The 26,240-nt window shown below is 47.4% G+C and overlaps 1 protein-coding gene across 1 annotated transcript in view; it reads right to left on the bottom strand.

Moving 5' to 3' along the window:
- Nucleotides 1–16,955, bottom strand: part of LOC138267214 (extracellular calcium-sensing receptor-like) — a 72,158-nt gene extending 55,203 nt beyond the window's left edge. Inside the window, exon 1 of the mRNA XM_069216069.1 lies at nt 16,864–16,955. Coding sequence (XP_069072170.1) covers nt 16,864–16,955 — 92 coding nt within the window. The remainder of the gene's footprint in view (nt 1–16,863) is intronic.
- Between the last annotated feature and the right edge of the window lie 9,285 nt (nt 16,956–26,240).

The raw sequence follows: 26,240 nt of genomic DNA, 5'->3' as shown, positions 1-26,240 counted from the left end.
CGTCGCACTCATCCTCCTAGACCTCTCCGCAGCCTTTGACACCGTCTGCCACCACACACTCCGCACACACCTCCACAACATAGGAATTGGCCACAAAGCCTTAGACTGGCTCACCTCCTTCCTCACCGACCGGACCCAGAGAGTCTGCCTTCCACCCTTCCACTCCAACACTACCAAGATCACCTGCAAAGTCCCCCAAAGGTCCTCCCTCAGCCCCACACTCTTCAACATCTACATGATCCTCCTAGCCAACATCCTCCGAGCACATGGAATCACTATCCTCTCCTATGCAGATGACACCCAACTCATCCTTTTTCCTCACCCGCAACCCCACCACCACCAAAAACAACCTACACGCCGCTCTCCTCGACATCGCCAACTGGATGACCACTAGCCACCTCAAGCTCAACTCAAACAAAACCAAGATCTTCATCTTTGGCCCCAACAAAACCACATGGGACGACCACCGCCCTAGGCCCCGCACCCACCCCGCAAACCACGCACGCAACCTCGGCATCATCCTTGACCCCTCCCTCTCCATGACACAGCAAATCAATGCTCTAACCTCCTCCTGCTTCCACACACTCCGCACTCAAAAAAAAATCCTTAAAATGGATTCCCCCAGAAACCAGAAAGACAGTCACCCACGCACTCATGAGCAGCAGACTGCACTACGGTAATGCCCTCTATGCCGGCACCACACTCAAACTCAAACACAAACTCCAGAGAATCCAGAACACAGCCGCACGCCTTGTCCTTGGCCTCCCCCGCCACAAAATAATCTCACCACACCTCAAATCCCTTCACTGGTTCCCCATAGACAAGAGAATCACATTCAAGATCCTCATCCATGCACACAAATCCCTCAACAACACCAGCCCAACCTACCTCAACGAAAGAGTTAACTTCCACACTGCCACACGCAACCTCCGATCACCCGATCTCGCCCTAGCCACAGTCCCCCGCATTCAACACACCACCACAGGAGGCAGGTCTTTCTCCTACCTCGCTCCCAAAACCTGGAACTCCCTCCCCACTGACCTTCGCAAAACCAAAGACCTCCTGGTCTTCAGAAAGAACCTCAAGACATGGTTGTTCGATCAGTGACCCTCCCTGTCCCTCCCCCCCCCCCCCCCCCCAGCACCTTGAGACCCTCACGGGTGAGTAGCTCGCTCTACAAATTTTTTTGATTGATTGATTGAAAATAAGATAGAGATGCCAGGTAAAAGTTTTAAACACATTAATAGAATGTGCAGAATAAAAGATCTACACATGGCATTGCAAGAAGTGTGTACACGTATCATGCGGTTCTCAGTGGAACATGTGTGATTTATACATACTTTTATTTTGCAAGAAAGCTGTTGCAGTATTGATAAAACAGTAGCATTCGTTCAACCTGAATGCAGTTACCATTGTGTTTGCTGAGTGTGTAAGATTTATCTTTCAAACCCTCTGCAATTCTAAAACCTCAGAATCCAATTTTCACTCATACCGAAGTGTGTTAAATGTAATATTAGGTACAACAAATGATGCCAGAGAACAGGGTACATTTGCTGATTTCCATCATATTAAGTGCTCCATAATTTGTCTTGCCACTGCTGTAAATGGAGCCCTTTCCAACCATATTGTAGGTGTACACTGCTGCAGAGCTGCCCCTGCTGTACACATATCCATGATGCTCATAACAGCGACCATCTGCCATGAATCTGTTGTTAGCGCATCTTGGAAAATTTCTATTGCTACAAGGCCTCAATCTGCAGTGGCGTGACTAAGAAGCATAATCCTGCTGCTAGAACTATGACATGGAAAACAGAAACACATACATAGGTAAATAAACAAACAAACAAATACAAAAATAAATGAATTAATACATACATACATACATATTATGGATGTCTTACGTTTTGCAGATGACCCATGAAGGTTTTGTTACGAATGAGATTGGGGTGAAGTCCGGCAGGTGGACCGCAAAGATCCCGCCAATCAGAATGTCTCCTTCCTTGGCGTATCCCCGCACCTCCTCACTACTCAACTGACAGGTGGCCTCCACACGGGAGCAGACAGAGACCAGGACCAGGCTTGAGAGCCTCACACACAGCATAGCAATCCGGCACTGGCGGGGGTGGGACCGGCATGTGGCGGTCCCTCTCGCAGGAGTGGGGGGCTGCACTCTCCCCATTGTACCCTGTCCTACAGCATGTTCACCAGCACCCTATGTACAAATAGTTTAGACATTAACTACAGAGAAAGGTCATTATATTTAGCGTATAAATCTTTCATGTATCTTGTTATTGAGAACTTCAAAGATATAAAAGATGTATTTTTCATTTAATATGCATTCTAGCACCGCCTGTGACTGGACATGTCTAGTAGTCTTAAACATTCGATGGAACCACCATTTACTCCTCAACCCTATTTCACGTACCTACACTTACGTATAAGAAAGTAATGGTAGGAGAAACAGGGTATTCAGAGTAATGAAGATTACTGGTAAGTAATGGAATCATTATTAATTGCAATATTTGAAATCCTCGTCCATAACGGACCATGTTACACCCAAACAGAACCCATTAAAGAAGTGCCAAAAGGCCACTAACTGTTCCCAATTGGTATTTTACTTGTCCCCTTTTATTCATTCTTTTTTCTGCATCCTGACTCCTTTTTTCTGAGGTTTTCTCACATATAGATTTTCTTTTTCCTTTCATCAATGTTTCCTGCATTTCCCTCAAACAGTTTTTTCTTTTCACTCCTTTTCATGTATTCTTGTTACTCTTTTCTGCTCAGTCCCATTCACCTGCAGTTTCCTCTCTACAGCTTTCCTCACTGTGTTCTGCTGTTTTGTGTTTCGGTAATTTTCTCAATTACCTTTCACATGGTCTCCTAATTATTATTTTTTTGTTGTTGCCCTCTTTGCAGTTTCCATGACTCCTATCCCTTTCAGGCACCTCCTGTGTAAAGGCAGAGGGTCCATGGACAGTCTCATTAAAAGTCTGAACATTGTACAATTGTTTGCCTCAAATTCAGGGCATCAAACCTTTTCCCCACTGTACTACAGACTGCTGCCTGGCTATTCAGAGGGAATCTGCGCAGTGAGGTGCAACTTAACCTCTGCATTAAGAGGGCGTGAATGGACAACACACCTCCTTGTCCATAGCAGCCAATGCTGCATGAAAAATTGCACGGGCCAGCAGTGCTTAATTTGTAGCTCAATAAGTGCCAGGGCCCTTGTCAGGAGGCCGCTGCTGCTTGCTCCACCCATTGCCCTTACCAGCACTGCCGGTGACAGAAGCAGTATAACTACTAACCACCCTACACCGACACCTGTGGCATTTCATGCTATTGCAAGCCCCCAGAGCTATAAGAATGGCTTTGGCAGCAGGTATGAGTAATTTTAAAGTATGTTGAAATAATAAATATCTCTTATTGTGGTCATCTCTAAATTACACAAACATTGCCACCGTGTGACAACCTGTCATACGTGCCGGTGTTCACAATTGAGTGCTGGTGCCGAGAATGGAAACCACCGGCTCAAATTAAGCACTTCGGGGGCACAGTCCTCTTGTCTCATAGTTCAAAACTGTAAAGTGACTCCCTTTCAACACCTGTCCCTTGAAAATACAGGAGTCATAATGAAAAACAAAGTGACACACTGAGAATGGGGCATTGCGGGAGCAGGCATTGGTCCATGAGATACAGAAACGGACAGCATACACTTTGCGGATGCTTGACACTTACCCTCGGCAGTCAGTCACCAGGTTTGCTCTGAGACTGCGAGGGAGGTTGTAAAACATTTGTGCAATAGCAGGCGAGCAGCCAGGCAGGAGGCATGTCCCTGTTACTTTGCAACGCGCAGGCATTTGAGACGTGTGCATTGCGATTTAAAATGTCTGTTGCCAATTGAAACACTAACGTGGTTATTTAGTCGTGGCGACAGGTTGCATCTTACATCCTATTTCTGAATATAGACCTCTGATAACACCATCTCTCCACATCCCCACCCTGCCCTGCACCGGGGATGTGATTCCTGATATGAGGACAGCTCTCCTGAACGCGCCCCTCTGCATCCCTAGCCTGTCGTTCATGGGGATGCGATTCCTGCTATAAAGGAAGGTCACCTGGCAACCCCCCTCCCCTCCACAGCCCTAGGCTACCTTCACCATAGTAGTGATTTCTCCGATAAGGTTAGCTCTTAACAGCAGCCCTGAACGGTGGTAACATTCCCGTCATTCAGCGCCGGATTACCAAATATACAAAGCAGACACAGGCCTATGGGCCCCACTACTTTTGGGGGCCCCACAACAATTGATCAAAATAATACTGATTTGATCGCGAAAGAAAATTATAATCAAGTTTCTTAAATGGTTTCTAAAAGATAGAAAAAACGAATCACCTCAAAGAAAGGAAAGCTTTACATTATAGGCTCTATAGAGAAAATACTGAATTCATGTAATGTACCATTAAGAACTTAAAAGTACATTAACCATACACATCAGATTCAAAGAACAGTTTGGGGGTCATTCTGACCCTGGCGGCCGGTGACCGCCAGGGTCACCGACCACGGGAGCACCGCCAACAGGCTGGCGGTGCTGCCGAGGGCATTCTGACCGCGGCGGTTCAGCCGCGGCCAGAAAGGGTAAACCGGCGGTCTCCCGCCGGTTTACCACTGCCCTTGTGAATCCTCCATGGCTGCGGAGCGCGCTCCGCAGCCATGGGGATTCTGACACCCCCTACCGCCATCCTGTTCCTGGCGGTAGGGGGTGCCGCGGGGCCCAAGGGGGCCCCTGCAGTGCCCATGCCCATGGCATGGGCACTGCAGGGGCCCCCGTAAGAGGGCCCCGCAAAGTATTTCAGTGTCTGCTAAGCAGACACTGAAATACGCGACGGGTGCAACTGCCATGGGGATTCTGACACCCCCTACCGCCATCCTGTTCCTGGCGGGTCTCCCGCCAGGAACAGGATGGCGGTAGGGGGTGCCGCGGGGCCCAAGGGGGCCCCTGCAGTGCCCATGCCCATGGCATGGGCACTGCAGGGGCCCCCGTAAGAGGGCCCCGCAAAGTATTTCAGTGTCTGCTAAGCAGACACTGAAATACGCGACGGGTGCAACTGCACCCGTCGCACCCCTGCAACTACGCCGGCTCAATTGTGAGCCGGCGTCCTCGTTGCAGGGGCATTTCCTCTGGGCCGGCGGGCGCTCTTTTGGAGAGCGCCCGCCGGCCCAGAGGAAATGTCTGAATGGCCGCCGCGGTCTTTTGACCGCGGTGCGGTCATTCAGCGGCGGTACCTTCAAAATGACCCCCTTTGTCTCTTAAAAGCTCACCTTCTGTCAGCTTTCAGTTTGTGAGTAAAATCGGTGCAAACTATGTACGTGTAATGTTTAATTTTGTGTAATAAAATTGATTTATTAAATTTGTTGGTAGGTAAAATTAAAAACGTACTAGGAGATAATGTGCGGGTGGGGCTCCGAAATTTGAACTGCTTAAGGGCCTCCACAGGGTTTCAACCGGCACTGCCTTGCCTGTGGATGGGACTCCTGCTATAAGGACAGGTCCCCTGACAGCCCCCCCCTCCACAGTTACTGCCTGCCCTTCACTGTGGATATGATTGCTGATCTGAGAACAGCTCACCTGACAGCCCCTCTCCACAGCCCTCGCCTACAGCTCTGGCTGAAAACAGCTCTCCCGGCCTCACCCCTCTGGGCCTCCAGTGAACCCTTCACTGTGAACCTTATTCTCATTGCAAGGCCGACGCACCAGACAACACCCTCCACATCCCGAGCCCCCCGCCACTGTGAGTCTAATTCTTGCTGTACTTACAGCCCCCCTGACAGCACCCTCCACATTCCTGGGGTAACCTCCACTGTGGAAGTGGTTCCTGATGTAAATACAAATTGCCTGGTAAGAACCCATTATACAAACAGCCCCCGTGGTACACCTCTTGAAGGTCCCACCCGTTCATCCGCATGCAATCACCCCTGTAATAAAGACAGACCCCCATAATCGGCTATCCCCAAAATTCCAGCCTTTTCCTAAGTGAACGTTCCCACCATAAAATCCTCTCTCTAAAACCGAAGCCCGACACTATCTATGGGGAGGAGGGGTGGGGGGGGGTTTTGGGGGGTTCATTTCAGTTTTAGGAAGAGTCCCTTGTAAGAATAAACCTCGGCCTCACGTTCCCTGGAAGAACTTCCTGTTTTAAGAATCTTTCTCTCCTTGAACATGTTTTCAAATTTCAGGCTTGGTGTTTTAGGAACATTGCCCTGGTAACGCCTTTAGCACGCTCACGACCTGCCTATTGCACTAGCGGCCGTCCCAGGACACGCTCTTCTGTAGAAATGACCTCACAGCAGGTGCCGGAAGTGGTGCATTCTAAGGTGTCTTGCGCAGGGTCCCTGAACCCACGCAGCTATGAACATAACTGGCATGCGCAGTTCCCCCTCAGTTTGGTGGCATCAGCCGCTTCCTACCACACTCCTGTCACTGGCAGGAGCTGCAAGTAGCAGGCGTTATCACTTTCTGCACCAAAACGTTGGAAGAATGACCCGCCCTCGGCAGGGTCAGAAGTTCTGGGGACAGAGCGCATTTCAATCATCTTTTTACTGAACCATCTTAAAAGTATGCAACGTTATGCGAAGTCTGGTGCTCAACAGAAGTGGGCGCCTTTTTGTGGACTTTTCACCTCTAGGCGCACAGGTGGGTGTTCTAGGTGAATTGTCTCTTGTGGCTGTCATTCGGTGCACTATGTCTACCCGGTTCTTAGCGCGCCACCTGTCACATAATCCGTTCCACCACTTTGGCACATTTGCTAAATGGAATGGCTTGTGCTTCAGTGGATTGGCTAATGAACGCCACTGCTAGTAGCAAGTTACCCACCTCTCCCATGTGAGTTAGGTCCTCAAAGAGGGAAAGTTTGGGTAGATGTGATAAACCATTTGCCACTGGAGGCATGAGTGTGGAAAGAGCCAAGTGCCCACAGGGGGTGTTAAATAGTGCCCTGTCCTCAATATCCACCTCCCTTCTGTTCTGCACACAAGCCACTCAAATAAGAAAATGGAATCCTACCTTCTTGGATAGCTCACCCCACACTGCAGGTGGAGTCTGCCCCTCAGGCCACAGTTTGACGACTGGCTGATCTGCAAGCCATCGTCAGTCTTTACTGGTAGGCGGCCTCACTGCCTGCTTCCTTATATACCAGCATCCATCTCTCCTAGGCTGCCTTCTGAGGCCCTCTTACCTTGAGCTGCAGTCACTGGGGACACGTGATTAAATCAATTACCTAGTTCATGGTAGTTACAGAAAATTCTTAGCCTGTGTTTCTTCCTCAGCCCACCTGCACCTCACGGGATGGAGGTCTGATGTCAAGAGTCACATCAAAATCTTCCAGCAAAACAGAAATGTTTCCACCTCTGAGACCGGCTCTGAGTTGCACCACAGCACATGTTAGCGCTTGAAATTGGATTAGAGAAAGGGTAGCCCGGAGCTAGAATTGCAACCAGTAGATGTAATCTTGTAGATAGCTTCCAAAATGTAATACATTATGTAGTTCAATGTTTTATATGATGTCAGCCTATGCCTTTTGGAGCGAATGCAATCGAATAATGTGAACGTTTGGTATTCGTAAGGTGTAAGATTACTATGGCCAAGATTATTGTATGGATAACATCAACAGCCACCAATAAGTTTGTAGGTATTTGTACCAATGGTAGGATCATTAAGAGTAGTAGCGTAGAGGTGAGCCTCAGGCTGAGGGTGAAAGGAGGCTAATTCAATAGACCACTGCAAAGTTCGGGCCATACCGAGTTCCTCTTGGGTTCAGTTTCTGAGGGTCCCAGTTCTTACCCCTATAAATGTCTGAGTAGGTGGATATCCAACTGTTTTTGAAGGTTGGGAGATTCTGCTTTGACCTCAGGACACGAGGGGAAGAGCCCTGAGACACCCCCAGGCATCTGACTGAGGGGTACACTTACTAAGAAGTCACACAACTCAGAAACCAAAGTTGCTGCGCTGCTCTGCACTGCATGATAGCGAGACAGCAGCACAGAGGCCTAGCTACTAAAATAAGGCCCTGCAGCTCTCCCCCTAACACTGCACACCTTATGCTGCAGTGGGACATTCACACACCACTGCACCAAAGTGCAAAGGAGCCTGGGTGATGTCTAGCATAGGATTGGTATTGGAAGGTTACTCTTCCAGTACAAATTCTATTCTTTGACATACTTTTCCCCTCTTCCCAATACTTATGTGTGCTGTACAATGCAGCACAGATCCATAGATTAAAAAAATTTAAGACATTTAAACAATGCTTCAACTTTACACATACCTCGATGAGGTCTATGTTTCCATCCATATTCCCGCCTACCAATGTTAGAAGATAGATCAAAATCTATGGGGGGTGCATGGAAACGCATATGAACCACTCCTCAGACTCTCCCTTGAAGCTCAATAGAGCAAAACAACACAAACCACTACTTTGCTTTATTTTAGGGTTAAATTCTAGTACAAATAACATTTTGTGCTGGAAAGTAAACAGAAAAACACATTTTACACCAGTATGTGTCACTTCAGGTGACAGTCCACTAGCGCAAAGTGTAAGTAAATTTGGATTTTAATGTGTAATATACAAAACAATTTTAGGATCACTGAACCTTAAACTCACAAAACAACACACTTTGGCCCTCATTACAACACTGGCAGTAAAGTCTGCTGATCGCGTGCTGACAGACGACAAACATACCGTGTCCGTGGCGGAAATCCGCTACGGGTATTATGACCCACACTTAGAAATCCTCCACAATACAGACACCCACAAAAGTCCGCCACACCAAAGGTCAGTGATAAATTGGCGGTACCAAAACCCACACCGTTATGCCAACAGGAATATGCCCACACTATCACGACCCACGAATCAACGCAGCGGTTATTCAACCGCGCTAAACCATTGGCAGTACCCACCGCTGCGCTCAAAATACACACACACTTACAAAACACAACCACATTGGACAATTCAAAATACACACACCTGACACACATACACACACCACACCCACACACCCAATCCAATATAAAACACACACCCACATTACCCACAACCTTTCACAATAATTGTTTTTGAAGAAGCAGAGGGACAGAAAAGCAATGCCACACCAGCATCCAGAGGCACACACCATCACTCATACACCATCCACGCACAAAACACCACATACCCCAAAACATCACCTCACACATCACTCACACCACATCATGGCACCTCAAAGACACCCCAGGTTTTCTGAGGAGGAGCTCAGGGTCATTGTGGAGAAAATCATCCGGGTAGGGCCACAGCTATTCGGATCACAGGTGTAGCAGACATCCATTGTTAGGAAAATGGAGCTATGGCAGAGAATTGTCAACAGGGTCAATGCAGTGGGACAGCATCCAAGAACACGGGATGACATCAGGAAGAGGTGGAACGACCTACAGGGGAAGGTACGTTCCGTGGTATCCAGACACCAGGTAGCCGTACAGATGACTGGCAGTGGACCCCCACCTCCTCTCCCACAACTAACAACATGGGAGGAGCAAATCTTGGCAATAATGGATCCTGAGGGCCTCGCAGGAGTAGCAGGAGGACTGGACTCTGGTAAGGCAAATCTTTACTACTATATCCCCCATCCCTACCTGCATGCCACCACAAACACCCACCCCTACCCTCACACCCATCACTCCACCACCTCACATATACCCCATTATCACAACCCACCCATCCCAATACCAAGCCCTGCATGTTACACCAATGCATGGACAGCCATCACAGACCTGCATGGACACCCATCACCAAAGCATGTCCAAGGGAGAGACTCAACAAGGGCACACAATCACCACTCACACAATGGCCAAGGCGATATTGCAAGCACGGTAATAGAGGGAAACACACCCACTGCACAAGATGGCACACACAGATACGATTACAATGCATTTACACCCCAACAGGACCCCTACACAATGTCACCGGACAGGAGGTGCCAGCCATATCCAGCCCCCCCCCCCACAGAAGAGGCCCACAGTGCTGACAGCAGCTCTGCACGCCTGGATCAAGATGACCAACCCGGCCCATCAGGGACCTCTGGACAGTTGGTTCCCCTGCCACAGTCCCAACCCACCACAGAACCTCCCCTCTCAGGAAACACCACCACAGCACCCACCCAGCAGGCCCATGCCACTGTCCCCAGGACACGTCAATCAGCAGTGTGTCCACCACTACAGGGATCCCAGGCAAACCCACTAACCCAACCAAATCAGGGACCTGGGGTCAGTGGCAGTGGGCACACGGTTCAGGGGACAATTGCACAGGATAACAGGGAAGCTGGGAGGGCTGCTGTGCGACAGGGGGAGGAAAGGCCCAGGGATCCGACCCTCCATGAGGCACTATCAAACATCATGGGAGCAAACCACCATTCCCAGGAGACCATGCGCACGGTACTGGCCAAGTTTCAGGAGACCCAGCGGCTGCAGGAGGGACAGTACCTGGGGATCAGGGAGGAATTGAAGTCCATTAACACCACCCTGGCCACCATTGCAAGGGTGCTAGCAGACATGGCCAACACCATGAGGGAGACAGTGGCATATCACCGGGCCCCTGACACCAGCCCGAACGATGAACAGCCTTCCATGCCCGCCGGCGCTAGTAGACAGGAGGTCCCGCCACAGGACCAACAGGTCACCAGCACCCCACCCCCTGCAGGAGAACCACCCCGCAAACGCTCCCTGCGATCCAGGCAAAAGACAGAGAACATTGCCAAGACCCCCGCCAGGAAATAAGACTCTCCTGATTGTCACCTTTGTGTCCCACTCTGTCACCCTGTCCACCGTGAACTGAAATTGCTCCACTTCCTGTGCCCCATTGGACAACGCACCTGTGATACCGAGAGACTGGACTCTACTATGGACCTTTCTCCACCATCACCCCAGACCCTTGCACATACCCCTATACACATTAGCCCATAAATAAACACCCTTGAATCACAAAGCAATCTGGAGTCAGTCTGTACTTTCACAAATGTATAATTATAACTTCATCCACAAATATCAATTTAAATGTTCATTTGCACATACCAATGTATGACAGTTGTTGGGCAGCAGTAAATATAGCAGAAGGCAGAATGAAGTACCCAGATCTGTGAAATGGAAAGCCAAAGTGAACTGTCAGTGTCCATACACAGAGGTTAAGAGGCTGACTTATACAATGTCCTACATTAGTCAGATATGAGATGACCAGTGCCAGTCTCTTACCTGTGTCTCACTGGAAGTACTGCATGATGATGTTGTTTCGGTTGTCAATATCTTCTTCCTCTGCCTCCTCTTCCTCACTGTCCACAGGCTACACAGCTGCCACAATACCATCATCAGGCCCATCCTCCTGCAGAAAAGGCACCTGGCGTCGCAAAGCCAGGTTGTGCAACATGCAGCAAGTCACGATTATCTGGCACACCTTCTTCGGTGAGTAGTATAGGGAGCCACCTGTTAGATGGAGGCATCGGAATCTGGCCTTCAGGAGGCCGAAAGTCCGCTCAATAATACGCCTAGTTCACCCATGTGCTTCATTGTAGCATCCCTCTGCCCTTGTCCTGGCATTCCTCATTGGTGTCAGTAGCCGTGAGAGGCTGGGGTAACCAGAGTCACCTGCAAATGTCGACGCAAATCTGTTAGACACACACTAACCCTTAGTGACTACCCCATACCCAGACACCTATTTATACTGTGTGGGGACCTTGGCCTCACCTATTAGCCACACCCAGTGCCTCTGGAGTTGGCCCATCACACAAGGGATGCCGCTATTCTTCAAAATGTAAGCGTCATGCACAGAGCCAGGATATTTGGCATTCACATGAGAGATGTACTGGACTGCCAAACACACCATCTGCACATTCATAGAGTGGTAGCTTTTTCGATTTCTGTACACCTGTTCATTTCTGTGGGGGGGGGCAAATGCCACATGTGTACCATCAATGGCACCAATTATGTTAGGGATATGTCCCAGGGCATTGAAGTCAGCTTTCACTGTGGGCGAATCCTCCACCTGGGGGAATACGGTGCAGCTGCGCATGTGTTTCAGCAGGGCTGACAAAACTCTGGTCAACAAGTTAGAAAACATTGGCTGAGACATCCCTGATGCCATGGCCACTGTAGTTTGAAAGGAGCCACTTGCCAGGAAATGGAGCACTGACAGGACCTGCACTAGAGGGGGAATTCCTGTGGGATGGCGGATAGCTGACATCAGGTCTGGCTCCAATTGGGCACACAGTTCTTGGATTGTGGCATGATCAAGTCTGTAGGTGATAATGATGTGTCTGTCTTCCATTGTCGACAGATCCACCAGGGGTCTGTCCACCGGAGGATGACGTCATCTCATCATCTGCCCTAGCGGATGTGCCCTATGGAGCCGAAGGGTGAGCAGAGGGTCATGTACCACATAGGTTGCACAAGTGTTTTTGCTGTAATGTGAGTAAATCCGTGTGTGGCGTACTTTATCCGTATTTCTGCCAAAACGTGTTGTGACGCAGTTAGGTGCCATGCCATGGGCCCCCCTGAAATGGTGGCTGCCTGACCTGTAAGGAGGGACAAGGGGAAATGAGGTAACGGCGCTGGCGTAGTGCAGTGTTGCGGTAGGCGGTCGAAGACCGCCACGCAATTTAGCATTGGTAATCATTGGGCCCTATGGGTTCCAGGAGCCAATGACGAGGTACGCTGGCGGTGACGGTACGCACCACCGTCATGACTGCAATTTTCTATCTGTTCACTCACTTGATACCTGACCTTCAACAGGAGAGGACCTACACTGCAAGTGCTGCTGTGACCTCAGTCTGAAAGCGACAATGGCTCATGTGTCTGGGGAAAGGGCCCCTGCCTTCACAGCGGAGGAGTTGGACAAACTGGAGGACGGGCTCCTCCCCCAGTACACGCTACTCTATGGTCCTCCAGACAAACAGGTGATTACACTGTGAGCATGATGCGTGGGCCATGAATGTATGGAGTGGTGTGGATGGAAGATACAAGATACATGGTGTGGGGGGGGCTGAGGCCTACATGTGAGGATGGTGAGCGTATGTGCGTCAGGGCATGGGTGGGAACTGGTCGGCAATGAGTATGACGGTTCGCACGGGAGAGTAATTTCCTTTCATCCTGTACCTTTCCTCTAGGTCAGCGCCCTACCAGAAGAAGGGTATTTGGTGTGCCTTCGCCAAGGAAGTGCGGACCCTGGGGGTCTATCATAGACGGAGCACCCACTGCCGCAAGAGATGGGAGGACATGCGCCGCTAGAGCAAGAAGACGGTGGTGGCCCAGCTTGGGATGGCCACCCAACGTGGAAGAGGTGCACGTCGCACCATGACCCCCCTGATGTTCTGGATCCTGGCGTTGGCCTATCCGGAGTTGGATGGGCGCTTGAGGGCATCACAGCAGCCACAAGGGGGTGAGTACAGTCTAATTCAGCTGACTCTGTGTGCTTTATGAGGTGTCTGGGTGGGGGATATGGGCTGTGGGTTTCCCTAGGCCAGGGAAAACTTGGTAGGGTAGGTCCCTTGTTAGGCAGGCTCTGAGGCACTCCAACCCCAATATTGGTAGTGGGCATCTACAACTAGTCAGGCTCCTGTGGGTTCCAGGTGTGCAGCAAATGGTATTCGGCATAGTCCCCCATGGGCAGGTGATTTTCCTAATAACTGCTAGTGCATGGCCTAGTGCATAGGGCTGCTCCCTGTGTGATGTGTCCGCCAACGGAAGTGGTGTTGCTGGCATTGACCATGTGTCTCCCCTGTCTTTCCCCCTTCTTGTTTTGTCACCCTGTCCTTGTGTGCATTAGCATCATCTGGCGGAGGAGCAGAGGCACCAGAGACGGAGGGAACCTCTCCCACATGGCCCAGGAGAATGAATCCATGGAAGGTGAAGGCACCAGTGGGACGGAGGGCGAGGGGAGCTCCATGACGGGACAGGAGGGGACACCAGCGACAGCGACTCCTCATCTGATAGGAGCTCTCTTGCGGTGGCGAGCACCTCTGTGCCCACCGCAACTACAGGTACAGCCGCCACCCCCCCTACCAGCACCGACTTCCCAGCAGGCCCTAAGCGTGTTTCCCGTGCCTGCTCACCCAGGAGGGTGGGCATCTCCTTCTAACCCAGGCACCTCAGGCCCTGCCCAAGTCAGCCCTGCTGCCCTCAGTGAGGAGGTTATTGACCTCCTGAGATCCCTCACTGTTGGGCAGTCAACCACTCTGTATGCCATCCAGGATGTCGAGAGGCATTTGCAGCAAACAAATGCATACCTGGAGGGCATTCATTCTGGCGGCCCAACAGAGAGCATTTCAGGCTCTGGCCTCTGCACTGATGGCAGCCATTGTCCCTGTGTCCAGCCTCCCCCCTCCAACTTCCACTACCCAGACCCAATCCCCTCTACCTCAGCCTATCCCAAGCCAATCAGACCAGCATGCACACACATCAACACACAAAAGTGGCTCAGACAAACATAAGCACCACACATCCCACAGGCACTCACACAAGCACCATACCCATGCAGACACACCAACATCCACTGCCTCCACTGTGTCCCCCTCCTCCACGTCCTCCACCTCCTTCCCAGTCTCGTCTCCACTCACACCTGCATGTACTACATCCTCAGCCACTACCTCTATCACCAGCACGCCCATCACTACACACCGCTCATGTGAAATCACCACCCCCACTACCATTCACTCGTGCCCTGTGTCTTCTCCCAGTGCGTCTTTGAGCCCTCCTCCCAAAGTACACAAACGCAGGCACACACCCACTCAGCACCCATCCACCTCACAACAGCCTCCAACCCATGCACCTTCACCCAAACTCAACAGACGTACACCTCCTACAACCACTACCTCTTCCTCCACTCCCAAACCCCCTCCATCTTCCCATCCCAGTGTGTCCAAAAGAATGTACCTAGCTAACCTGGACCTCTTCCCTACACCTCCCCCCCGTCCTTCTCCTAGGGCCAGGATGTCTAGATCCCAGCCCAGAACCTCAGCCACCAAATCTGCATTCGCTGTGGTCCCTGCTACTCCAGTACGGTCAAAGGGGGCACCCGTCAGAGCTGCCAGTGTGCCACCGACAGAAAAGAAGGACCACCATATTCCACCACCTGCAAAGCTCAAAAAGGGACCCGCTTCCAGCAGGGGATAGTCACACCACCCACCCAGCAAGGCCTCGCACACAACATAGAGTGGACAGTGCCAAAGTCCCTGCAGCGGCTGTCAAGATGGGGAAGGGCCACAAGCCAAAGGGCACATTACCTCTGGGCACGATGTCACCTGGGGAGGGGCTGGTGACCACCAAATCATCAGGGATGGCAGCCACATGCACCACAGTCACCACCGCCGCTCTGACCGCCACTGCCACAACGTCAGTCTGCAGCATCCTTCCCAAGGATCAGCCATTCGAGGCTGCCAGAGACGGTATGGTGTCTCCATCCACCCCAACAGTCACTTGCACCAAGACCAGCACTGGCAGCATCTTCGCCGCAGCCACCGCCGCCTGCACCACCATCAGCACCACCACGTGCACAGCCGATGCCACTCTGTCGGACGTCAGCCCCATCCCCAGTGCGCAGCTGTCAGAGTCTGCAGGTGACGTCCTGGACCTTGGACACGCCACTTGAGACACCACTTCCAGCTCTGACACGAACCAGCAATGGGCAGCCCAAGTCGCCGCAGGATGGAGTGCGGGTCTGCCTCCATGGAGTATCATGCTACCTGTTCCGGGTACTTCACGTGGCTGTGACACCCAGGTGAGACGAAGTCAACATGCCACACCCCAGGTGCAGCATCACTGGGCACAAAGCCCCCTCCAGAACCAGTGGGGAAAAGCATCCACTAACACAGTCCTTGGCAGGATAAAGCACCCTGGGCACAAAGCCCCCTCCAGAACCAGTGGAGAAAAACATCCACTAACATAGTCTTTGGCAGGATGAAGCACTCTGAGCACCAAGCCCCCTCCAGAACCAGTGGAACATGTCACCGACTTGAGAGACTGTGGCTTTGCACTCCCCAGGACCAAGCAGTGGGCAAACCACCCACTTGAGAGTCTGTGGCTTTGCACTCCCCAGGACCAAGCAGTGGGCAGTGCACCCACTTGAGAGACCTGAGAGACTGTGGCTTTGCACTCCCCAGGACCAAGCAGTGGGCAAACCACCCACTTGAGAGACTGTGGCTTTGCACTCCCCAGGACCAAGCAGTGGGCAAACCATCCACTTGAGAGACTGTGGCTTTGCACTCCCCAGGACCAAGCAGTGGGCAAACCACCCACTTGAGAGACTCTGGCTTTGCACTCCCCAGGACCAAGCAGTGGGCAGTGCACCCACTTGAGAGACTTGGGAGACTGTGGCTTTGCACTCCCCAGGAGCAAGCAGTGGGCATGGAGCCCCCTCGAAGAGCAGTGGCGTCGTACCATCATCCGGCTGAGGTGCGCCCCTCTCCCCCTGAGGTGCCTGTTTTTTTATCAACCTGATGCCCCTGCAGTGTTCTGTCCGTTTTGAGGCAGGTGTCATGTGTGGGCTTTGCCCATGCTTTTTTGGACCACTGGTCCACAGACATTTCATGGGACAGTGTACGGACTTGTGTGCTTGCTGTAAATATTTGTGTCTGCTGATTATTTGCTGTTCTCTTGGGCTATCTGATTGTTCGAATATTACACTAGTTAAACTCATTTCGTTTGGTCCTTGCGTTCTTCCAGGAGGTGACGGGGTGTAGCTGTGATGTTATTGGATAGGTGTGTGTTTATGTTGTTGTGGGTGGGGGGTGTTGTGTTTTGCATGTGTGTGTCACTCTCTTTTCCCATCTTCCCTCCCCTGTGTGCTAGGTGCAGTATTCACCGTGGTGGTCGTCTCCGCCTCCGCCTTCTTTCCTCTTCGTGGTGTATTAAGAGATACAGCAACATGGGCAGGACCTGTAGTTCGGGCTCCATGGCGTCCTGGTTCTTCGTTGAGTGTCTTGAGGTGAGTGGTTTCCCTTCCAAAGACTGTTTCCACCGTGCTTTTGATGGCGTTGGTACCGCCCCGGAAAAGCTGGCGGATTGGTGCCTTGTAATAGTGTGGGCGGTACATTGTCTTCTACCTGTCTGTTGGCGGTGTCCGCCGCGGTGTTTGTTGCTACCGCCATGGCGGTCGGAGTGTTAAAGTGGCGGTGTTGGATGGCGGTAACCGCCAGGGTCCATACCCCATTTTTTTTTTACAGCCGGCCTGTTGGTGGTATTATCGCCGCTTTAACAACGACCGCCAGGGTTGTAATGAGGGCCTTTGTGAGCAAAAAACAAAGTTGCTAGGTGCAAAGGACACATTGCAAATCAGAAATGACTTTACGGCTTGTAAAGTGCTCTTCATGAATGATTCGGATACAGTTTGTGTAAAGGGACTAAAAGTGATGTCCTTGTCCTTCTGTCGAATTTCAATGGGATGTGTAAATTACTTGGCAACCCTAGGGTGGTTTCAAATTGTTGATGGGATACCAACAACCTAAGTGGGATGATGTTCTATATGTAAATTGAGAGCTGCTCTCGTAGATCAGCTTCCGCCTACTGAATGTGTATGTTTGGCATTAGGAGAGGAGAGAATGGGCCACAACATATTCTTCTGATGTAAACAACTGAATGGCAGCTTTTATTTTTTTCACTGCTTTTTACACATTTAAGTTAAAGGGCTGCTTTAATCCCTTAAAAGCTGAGGCTTCCCTACTACTATTTTATTCCTGAAAACTGGCATCAAGAAAAGGTTTGCTGTGTGAACATCATGCTCAGCACAGCCTTCATGAGAATGTAAAGCTGTCAAATAAATCACTTTTACACAGTTTTTGCAATTTTCTAATTTGTAGCAATATTTAAGATTTTTGGTTTTTGCAGTTTCCATCTACTTGCAGATTGTGGAGCAAAGAGGTGTGAATCCAGTGGGTGATCCCGGAAAGCTGTACAGTAAACACAATTCTGAATTCAACAAGGGGTCATTGTTGCAGCACACTCACATTATCCCAACTAAACTAATTCTTGAAATCAAATACTAATGGAAGTAAGTAGGGAAAAACAGAATAAGTGACAATGTTTTCATCTGTAATGTTTTGCCCCGATGCCCTATCTACAGAAGTTATATACCACTACCTATATCAGACTCTTCTGGTCATAGGAATATATAGTCATCATTAGTTGTATTTACCTGACATCCAGAGCCATCATCTGAGCTGAACCTTAGAATTAATTTTAACTGTGTACCGACTATGCATCAGTTCATAGGGTAAAATCCTAAGATTGAAAGAAAAGATAAGCATTTTTTAAACATTCCCGAGATTCATAGTTTAGGAAAACGTTAGTTGCATGCCTCTAAATTCGAGATTATGCATTATATCTTGTGATTCGGAGGGTATTTTGCATATTTGGAAGCCCAAAATTGGGAATTCCATTTGAAAATAACAAATGTCCTACTGTTCTGTATTCCCACACTATTCCCAATAAGATCTGTACTCCACTTGTGTGTGTGGGCCTAGCACTAGTGACAAGAAAGCCCTAAAAGGCAACTTGGAGACATTACACATTTTCTTTGAAATTTCAGTCTCTCTGTTGATTTGGATAACTGCAGTATTTAATCAGCTGACACCCAGGGAATCTACCGACCCTCTGTGAACATTTGTGAATACTAAACAGCTTGGGGGATCAGGAGTAGTGTGGCGTATAAGGATCTCAACATGATTTCTTGCTGAGAATGCCTTGGAAACTTTGGGCAAAAGCACATATTTTCCAGACATTTTCGTTAAGGAATGTAGGAATTGACAACATATCTATTCTTCTCCAGATTAAAATGGTACCCCATTTGTGTTGGAGGGATTATCAGCTGCAAAAGGTACATCCTCAATATGCATCTTGAAGTATTCAAGATTTTTCCAATAAATTTCTGTCTTTTTGGAGATGCGACTAGCTGTGGTATTTGAGCCAGGGGTAGGCCAACTTATAGGGAAAAATTCAAACACCATACGTTTTTGAAAACTAGACATCCTGTGGAGTACAACTTGGTATGGCATTCAAGAATCCCTTTTATTTCTCCTAGACAGAATGTCCTATAAAGGTCAAACTTTGTTAAAGTCACAGGGTTTCCTTTTATTTATGTGAGACAAAGGTCTAAAATTTGCAGGATTTGAAAAATGCCCTAACCTTGATCATTACCACACTTCTGCTTGGAGTTTTTTTTGTTTTTTACCTGTGACATGAACCAATTGAAACTTGGAACGTGTGAAGTCAATGTTAAGTCCATGTGGTCTTCACAATGTTATGTTTTGGACCCTATCTGTGATGTGAGTTTCATCTAAATTTGGGGAAATTACCTTTTATGACCAATACTTTGGACATTTTGGGTATGAGCAGGTGCTTGTCGCCACACAATCTACACTACCCTGTATTCAGGTGGTTCCCTAAATGCCTAGGTGTGGTAGGTTTCCATGGGTGCTGGCCAACTCTTCTATGAAATGCTGCAGCCATTCCCTGTGAATAAAAGAGGAAATTGGTCATTTAAGCATTTCTTTTATATGTGCAATGTATTCTAGTAAGACAATATACTGGAAACCAGGCAATCTACAACACCCTCTAGATGCTAGCTGATGAGGAGCCAGAATATTGCAGCCACACCACAGGGGAGCAGAAAGACGTTTGGAGGACTTTGTGGGTGGGTGGAGTAACTGCACATTTCTAGGAAGCCACTCATCCCATCTTTCATATTTCTGGTCCTCTGGCAGGTAGATCCCCACTTCCCTGCTGCAATCCCTGAGCAAGAATCCTCTCTGCAGGTGTACAATTGCAAAGGGGACATCGTCCCCTTTCCAACAGAACCTCTCCTAATGCCATACATGCCGGGCAGACCCCCAAGCACCAATTACAATGAAAACAGCCAGAGCCTCAAGGCTATAGCTTCTTTTACTTTCACTAGGTTTGATATCAGTGCTTATGGTGCCCTACGTGTCAGTCTTGACTCCCAGGGTAGCTTTTCCTTAGCAGCTTAAATTTTGTCCCAAAAAATTAAATCCTACTTGTGCATCTGAAGGACTTTCTTGTTTTTGTGCTTGAACAGGACGATTGCTTTGCACTACCAAGATAAATAACAGAGCTACTGTTCCTCAATGAAATCCATTCCTGCTTTTTAAATTATTTATTAAGGAGTCCCTTTAAATTATGATTTTGCACTGCAGCTGATCAGTACATCAGTAACAGTGTAAAATGCAGTTTTGGTAGCAAAGCAGTTTGAGTGCAAAAGTCCTAACAGGAAAAATTGGGAAAGATTTTGAAAAATATCAGTGGCTTAGATCAGTGGTTCCCAAACTGTGGTCCGGGTATACCTGGGGGTCTGTGGAGCCTCCTCAGGGGGTCTGTAACTGCTTAGAAAATTAAATAATATTAACAAATTAGGTCCCCAGCTTTCAGTTAGGACTCAATGTTGGGGGGGGGGGGTCCTAGGATTCCAGAAAGATTCAGTAGGAGTCCCCGGGCTCCATTAAGGATAACGTGGGGGGCCACAGAAGTCAAAAGGTTGGGAACCACTGGCTTACAGAAAGTCCCCAGAGTCAGCCTTTAGAGGTCGCACTAATGTCACCACTGCCATTTGTATCACATTTAGCACTACCAATATTATCACTGAATTTACTACCATCATCGGCATCACCCCACTACTATTACCACAACTCCCACCACTATTACCACCACTACATCCGTTACTGTCAGCATCACTACAACCACCACCATTGAAACAAACACCCCCACTCTCACCACATCACATTACCTCCTCCATCATTACAAAAACCATTACATCCACAAAAACCCTCAAAAGCACCACCATGTCCACCCTTTGTCACTGTCACTACCATTGCCACCATGGTTACGATTACGTCATCATTATGATCACCAAAGTCCAGCATCCGTGCCACACCCATTAACTTACACCAAGACAACAGCTATCATATTTCCAAACAACCACCATCTGATGGCAACACACTGTTCTTCATAGATTTTTACATAGTTTCAAATGGCAACAACCCCACATCATATGCCAACACTACCTTCATTGTAAGCTCACACAACCAAGATCATAGGTCAACATGTCCACCACGATAGACCAGCACAACCATCATCATATGTTGAGACAACCACTTCATAAAGCACGACACTCACAGCCATTTCCAACATATGCATCATTTTAAGTGCATGCAACCAACATCTTATGCTACCGAACTCTATACATAAGCAGGTCCTCGTAACTTGGCCCTCTACTCGTGGCCTAAGTGCTGGTGGATGGAATTGTTTGATATAGCAGGTGTCAAGGTGTTAACTAATCTAAAATCATGAACACTAATACTGCCCCAGGCCCTAACAACATTCCTTTTGCTATTTATAAAGGATATTCATTGACTTCTGCAGTGTGCATGCACCCTGTGTTTAAAGAATAATGAGCCACATGTAGTAAAGCATCTTAAGGTGGCAAACCCTGTGATGTGCAAAATTAGAGGGTTTGCGTCTGCAATGTTGATTTTCTGCATTTTATAAATCCATTTTTAAATTTGGTAAAGACTTGTCACAAAATGAATTTAGAAGTAGATGCTGAATCTCAGTCTGGTGTTGTGAGGCCTTCTTGGGTCCAGTTTGGTTCTCCATTTCAGTTTTATATTTTATATGATTTAGCCTGACATTAGTTTTAGCAAAGTTGTTTAATATGTTTTATGCTTGCACTATATTATTCTGAGAATACACTGTACATGCTACTTGTTTTCAGTAAGCCTTCCTCATCATGTAATCTGTACGCTCTGTTCAAGGCTGAGAACATAGAACAAGATATCCTAGTGCTTGTGCTGTCCGTTTAGAGCCACCTTCTGAATCCTAGACATTTGACTGCATCAGAGCTGCACCTCTAACATAGTGTGGTTTTGATTATTAAAACTGTTCACTGCCCCACACGGGTCAGAGGAGCACTCCGGTTCTGATTGTCCTGGAATGGATCCTGTGTTCGATATGCAGCTCTGCTGATACTGACCTTTCATCTTGCAGAGAAGGATTGCCAACTTCACCGTAGACCGACTCCCTGGCCCAGTTATCCAGGTGTCAGTGGCTCGGGCTACCCTTTGAGATCTGACTGGGGTACACCCGCTATGCTCTCACTCAGAGTGTAGGTTGTAATAAATCGGAACATAAATGAAATAGGATTGCCATTGTTGGATTTATTCCGTTCACCATGTTGGTAATACTGGTTACATTGCTTTGTTTCATCTGCCTAATAATTGCAGCTCATTCGCTCAATGCAAGAATATGAATATTTAAATAAATGGTTTGAAGACCTTAATTCATATTTTTTCTGTGTTTACCCTGGGCATGCATAAGCAGACGACAAAATTTAAAGAGATGTTTCCACGATTTCCTTGAGAATCAGAGTGGACATGTGTGAGGTTGCCGAAATCATGTTTCTCTGGGAAGGTTAGGGGTTTAGGTGAGACACTGTGAACTAGCTAGGAATTGGGCTGACATTACCTGATGACGTAGACAGACTGAGTCCCTACCTCCTAAAGTTCTATCATCCTAATATGCAGTCCCACTTCATGTGGAAATTGTATAAATGGGTTTAGAAATAGATGACAAATCTCAGTCTGGAAGACGTGTTTTTAGGTGTTGAATCCTAATTGCAATTCCGCATCTGATGCATCAATGGTTTGCAACTGCAATTCTGTTTGCAAACAATTGAAAAGTTAATGATAGACCATAGAAGGTGGTAGGTAATTTGTAATTGTGAATGTTAAAAGAAAAATTGTTTGGGAACAAGTAGTGGTCCACTAGACAAACTTTTAAATAAAAAATAAACTTTTGTCTTTAAATGCAGACCCATTTCCTTTAAGGAAATGGGCTTCATTAAAAATAGCTTATTTTGTTTAAAGGCAATCACAGATATGGTGGTGTGCTGACCTTTGCATGCTGCCATTCCTGCGAGTGCCTCCAAGTAGATATAGGGCCTGATTTTGAACTTGGCAGAGGGGGAATACTCAGTCACAAACGTGGCAACTATCCCATCCACCGTTTTACGATCCCATTATGTCCTATGGGGATTGTAATATGGCGGACGGAATATCCGTCACATTTGTGACAGAGTATTCCATTCGCCAAGTTCTAAATCAGGCCCATGGTCACACGTTCCATCCTACATCCTTAATATTCATGATGTGAGTTGGATTTTGAACAGCTCTCAATGGGAACTTTGTGAACCAACCTATCAGTGCACAGTCCGGTTTGCAAAATCAAAATCGTTTTGCAAAATGTCAGAATATAATTTGTGACTTGATTCTTGTCTTGATTCTTGTGTTGATTCTTAGTACACCTGACCCATAATCTTTCCAATAACTTTCTGGCTTCTTCAATAAGCTCCATGTTTAACCTTATGTTTTTAAAAGTGGGATCAAAAGCAACCAAGACAGGCTCAAAAGCAACCTCGATAACTGCAGATTTTTTGACCTCCTGCTCATGGAAGCACAATTTTATGCATCTTTATTCTTGAATGACCTGTGCAATTGGGCAAGTCACCAAAATGTGTTTCCCTGTCTCCACATGGGTTTGCGCCTTAAAAGCAGCACAATCAATTATATATTTACCCTACCAAAGCGGATCGAATGTTCAATCCGCATTGCAGCGAAATGCTTATGCTCATGCTTTATAGATGTTAAGTAAACCTCTGACAGCATTGACAGGAACCAATTATGTGTAAAATGAGTGTTTTGGGGAATTCCAACAACTCTGTTAAAATAGCTAAAAATGTATATAGCAAAAGTTAAGGCTTAGGTCTAAGAGTTTTTTATCTCTCTCTATGCATGCAAAATCAAACTTTATTCTCCTCCTAACTTTTGCTGTTATGGAGTGCTTTAGAGTCCTGCTTTTTCCTATATCTCTTTAACATTGATCTTCAGACTCTAGGCACAACCTTTCAAAGTCATAATCTCCTATGAGAGTACCATGAGACGGACAGGCCGAAAATGTTTCCTTTTTCATTTTGGCCCTGTGGGTGGGTACTTCTGAGACACCACCTTTAGTGCCAGAGGGTATCAACAAAATATACCAAACACCCTCTGCCATAGGCCAACATACCCACCATCATATCCTGCCACAGCCATGAATATTTATCCTTACAACCCACATGACATGCCAACAAACCATCATATATCCACCCCAACCCAACAACCTACATGATAGGACAGCATAACCCACCATGACAGACCAACACGCTCAGTATCATACACTTACACAACCAATATCATACGGCAAAATACACATCATTATATATGCACACAACACCCACACAACCGTCATAAAAATACACACCCACCATCGTCTACCAGCACCCCCATCATCATGGTTTAATATGTGTGATACTCCAACAAATCAACTACCATATGCAAATACAGAAAGGCCAAAAACAATAAAAGTACCTACAAAATCAAGTTGAAACACAATCAATCTAATATGTTAGTTATAGTGTCACTATAAATTATTAAAGTTCATCATTAAGTTCCTAACATCACCTCATGTCCCAAACCTGCCACACTATGCCATATTTAACTTGCACTTCTGTTATTACTCGAGAAAGTTTGGAAATAGATGTGTTTCAGTGTTTGAAAAAGTTGAATGATGGGATGAAGAAGTTGTTGGATTGACATGTAGAACATTGGTAAATTGTGGATGTGTAGATGCATGATGTAAGTTGGTTGCCTTATAATGGTGGGTTCATGTCGGTATGATGGTTGCCTATGGGGTCAATCATTTAGACTGTGTAGTGTGTTACTTTTTGGTTGAGATGTGTGAGATGTTGCAAAGACTGTAGGGCAGGGGTTTGAGTTAACGTTGAGTTAGAGCAGCAGAGTGGGGGCAAAAGGTGAAGGTACCACTTCAAATTGTGAATTTTATGACTTCACACATTTTGAGATTTCATGGGTTTATAGCTTATTATTCAAACTCAACCGTTTATGCACATCTTTATAATATATATCTTTGGATATAAATACATAAGTCATAAGCAGGCCGTGACAGAGGCATGAGTTGTGGGTACTTTTCCTAACCATAAATTCACATTTCCTTGTGTTTTACATTTTGTGTAGTATTTATGTCTTCACTCTAACAGGGTGTTTTAAGGGAATTATGTTTTTATAAATGTTCTGTAAGGTCTTACAAACAAAATGTACCATAATTTCATTTGAACCCTTGTTGTTCTTCAGTGAAGTTCAGTGTTTTTGATCACATAGCACATCCACAACCAACCCCCAAAGTGCATAGCCTTAGGCCTATAGCAGTGGGAGTTGACACCTTTTGCAAGGCCCTATGCACAACATGCCGTAGGTGGCAACCTCCTGTAGTAAACGACCTCATGTCATGCGCAGCAGGGGTTGGCCCAGGCCCTTACCTTTGACCTTCATTTATGCACACAGCCAGCCTCAACCCGCCCTGTGTTTAGCTTCCAATCGTGCACAGGAGATGGTGGGTGCAGCCCCTGGCATTATGTAACTCCTGCACCCAACCTGAAGCAGAATCCGAACCCGCTGTGGGCATCCAAACCCTCACTGCCCATGCTCTTTAGCCATGCCAATGAGACATTGGCAGCAGCCCCTAGCCTTCATGCACACAATTTATTAAAAAAGGGTTTTGTTCAGTAATCACAAAATCTGTTCCAGATTTGCAAATCCTAAAATCGCAGTTCAATGCTACAGGCCCCAAGGAGAGTGGAGTATTCAAAATCCACGAATAACACGTTTTAATGGTTAAAAGAATAACTTGTTTGGATCAAACATTGATGGAATAGGTAACTAAGCAGTAGTTGCACGGTTAATGTAAGTTTAGTCATTAGGTGAATGTATGTGTTCTTGAGTACATGGGAGCAGAAGCTGTTTTGTGTTCATAAATCAATTAAGAATCATTCATTCTTACCATATTGTGTCAACATCAATAAAGGCATGATCAGTTTGTCCTTGGAGATTGATAGAGAGCAAAACTAGGTAAAGAAGACTGTCTTTATCTTAAATGGATGGTTTGTTTAAGGTTGTGTCCCTACCATAATTGATACATTTCAATTTATCTTAAACTTTGTGCCACATACATTATAACTTTTTATTCTACCTCTTCATGAAAACCCTAACTGACCTTTACTAAAGTTGTTAAGGTGAATAGTTTAGATATATTACTCATGACAGAAATGTAAACTCAATA

Source organism: Pleurodeles waltl, chromosome 12, assembly GCF_031143425.1.
Source record: "Pleurodeles waltl isolate 20211129_DDA chromosome 12, aPleWal1.hap1.20221129, whole genome shotgun sequence".
NCBI lineage: Eukaryota > Metazoa > Chordata > Amphibia > Caudata > Salamandridae > Pleurodeles > Pleurodeles waltl.
Note: the sequence above shows the minus strand (reverse complement) of the source record. Positions and strands in the feature narration are given on the sequence as shown.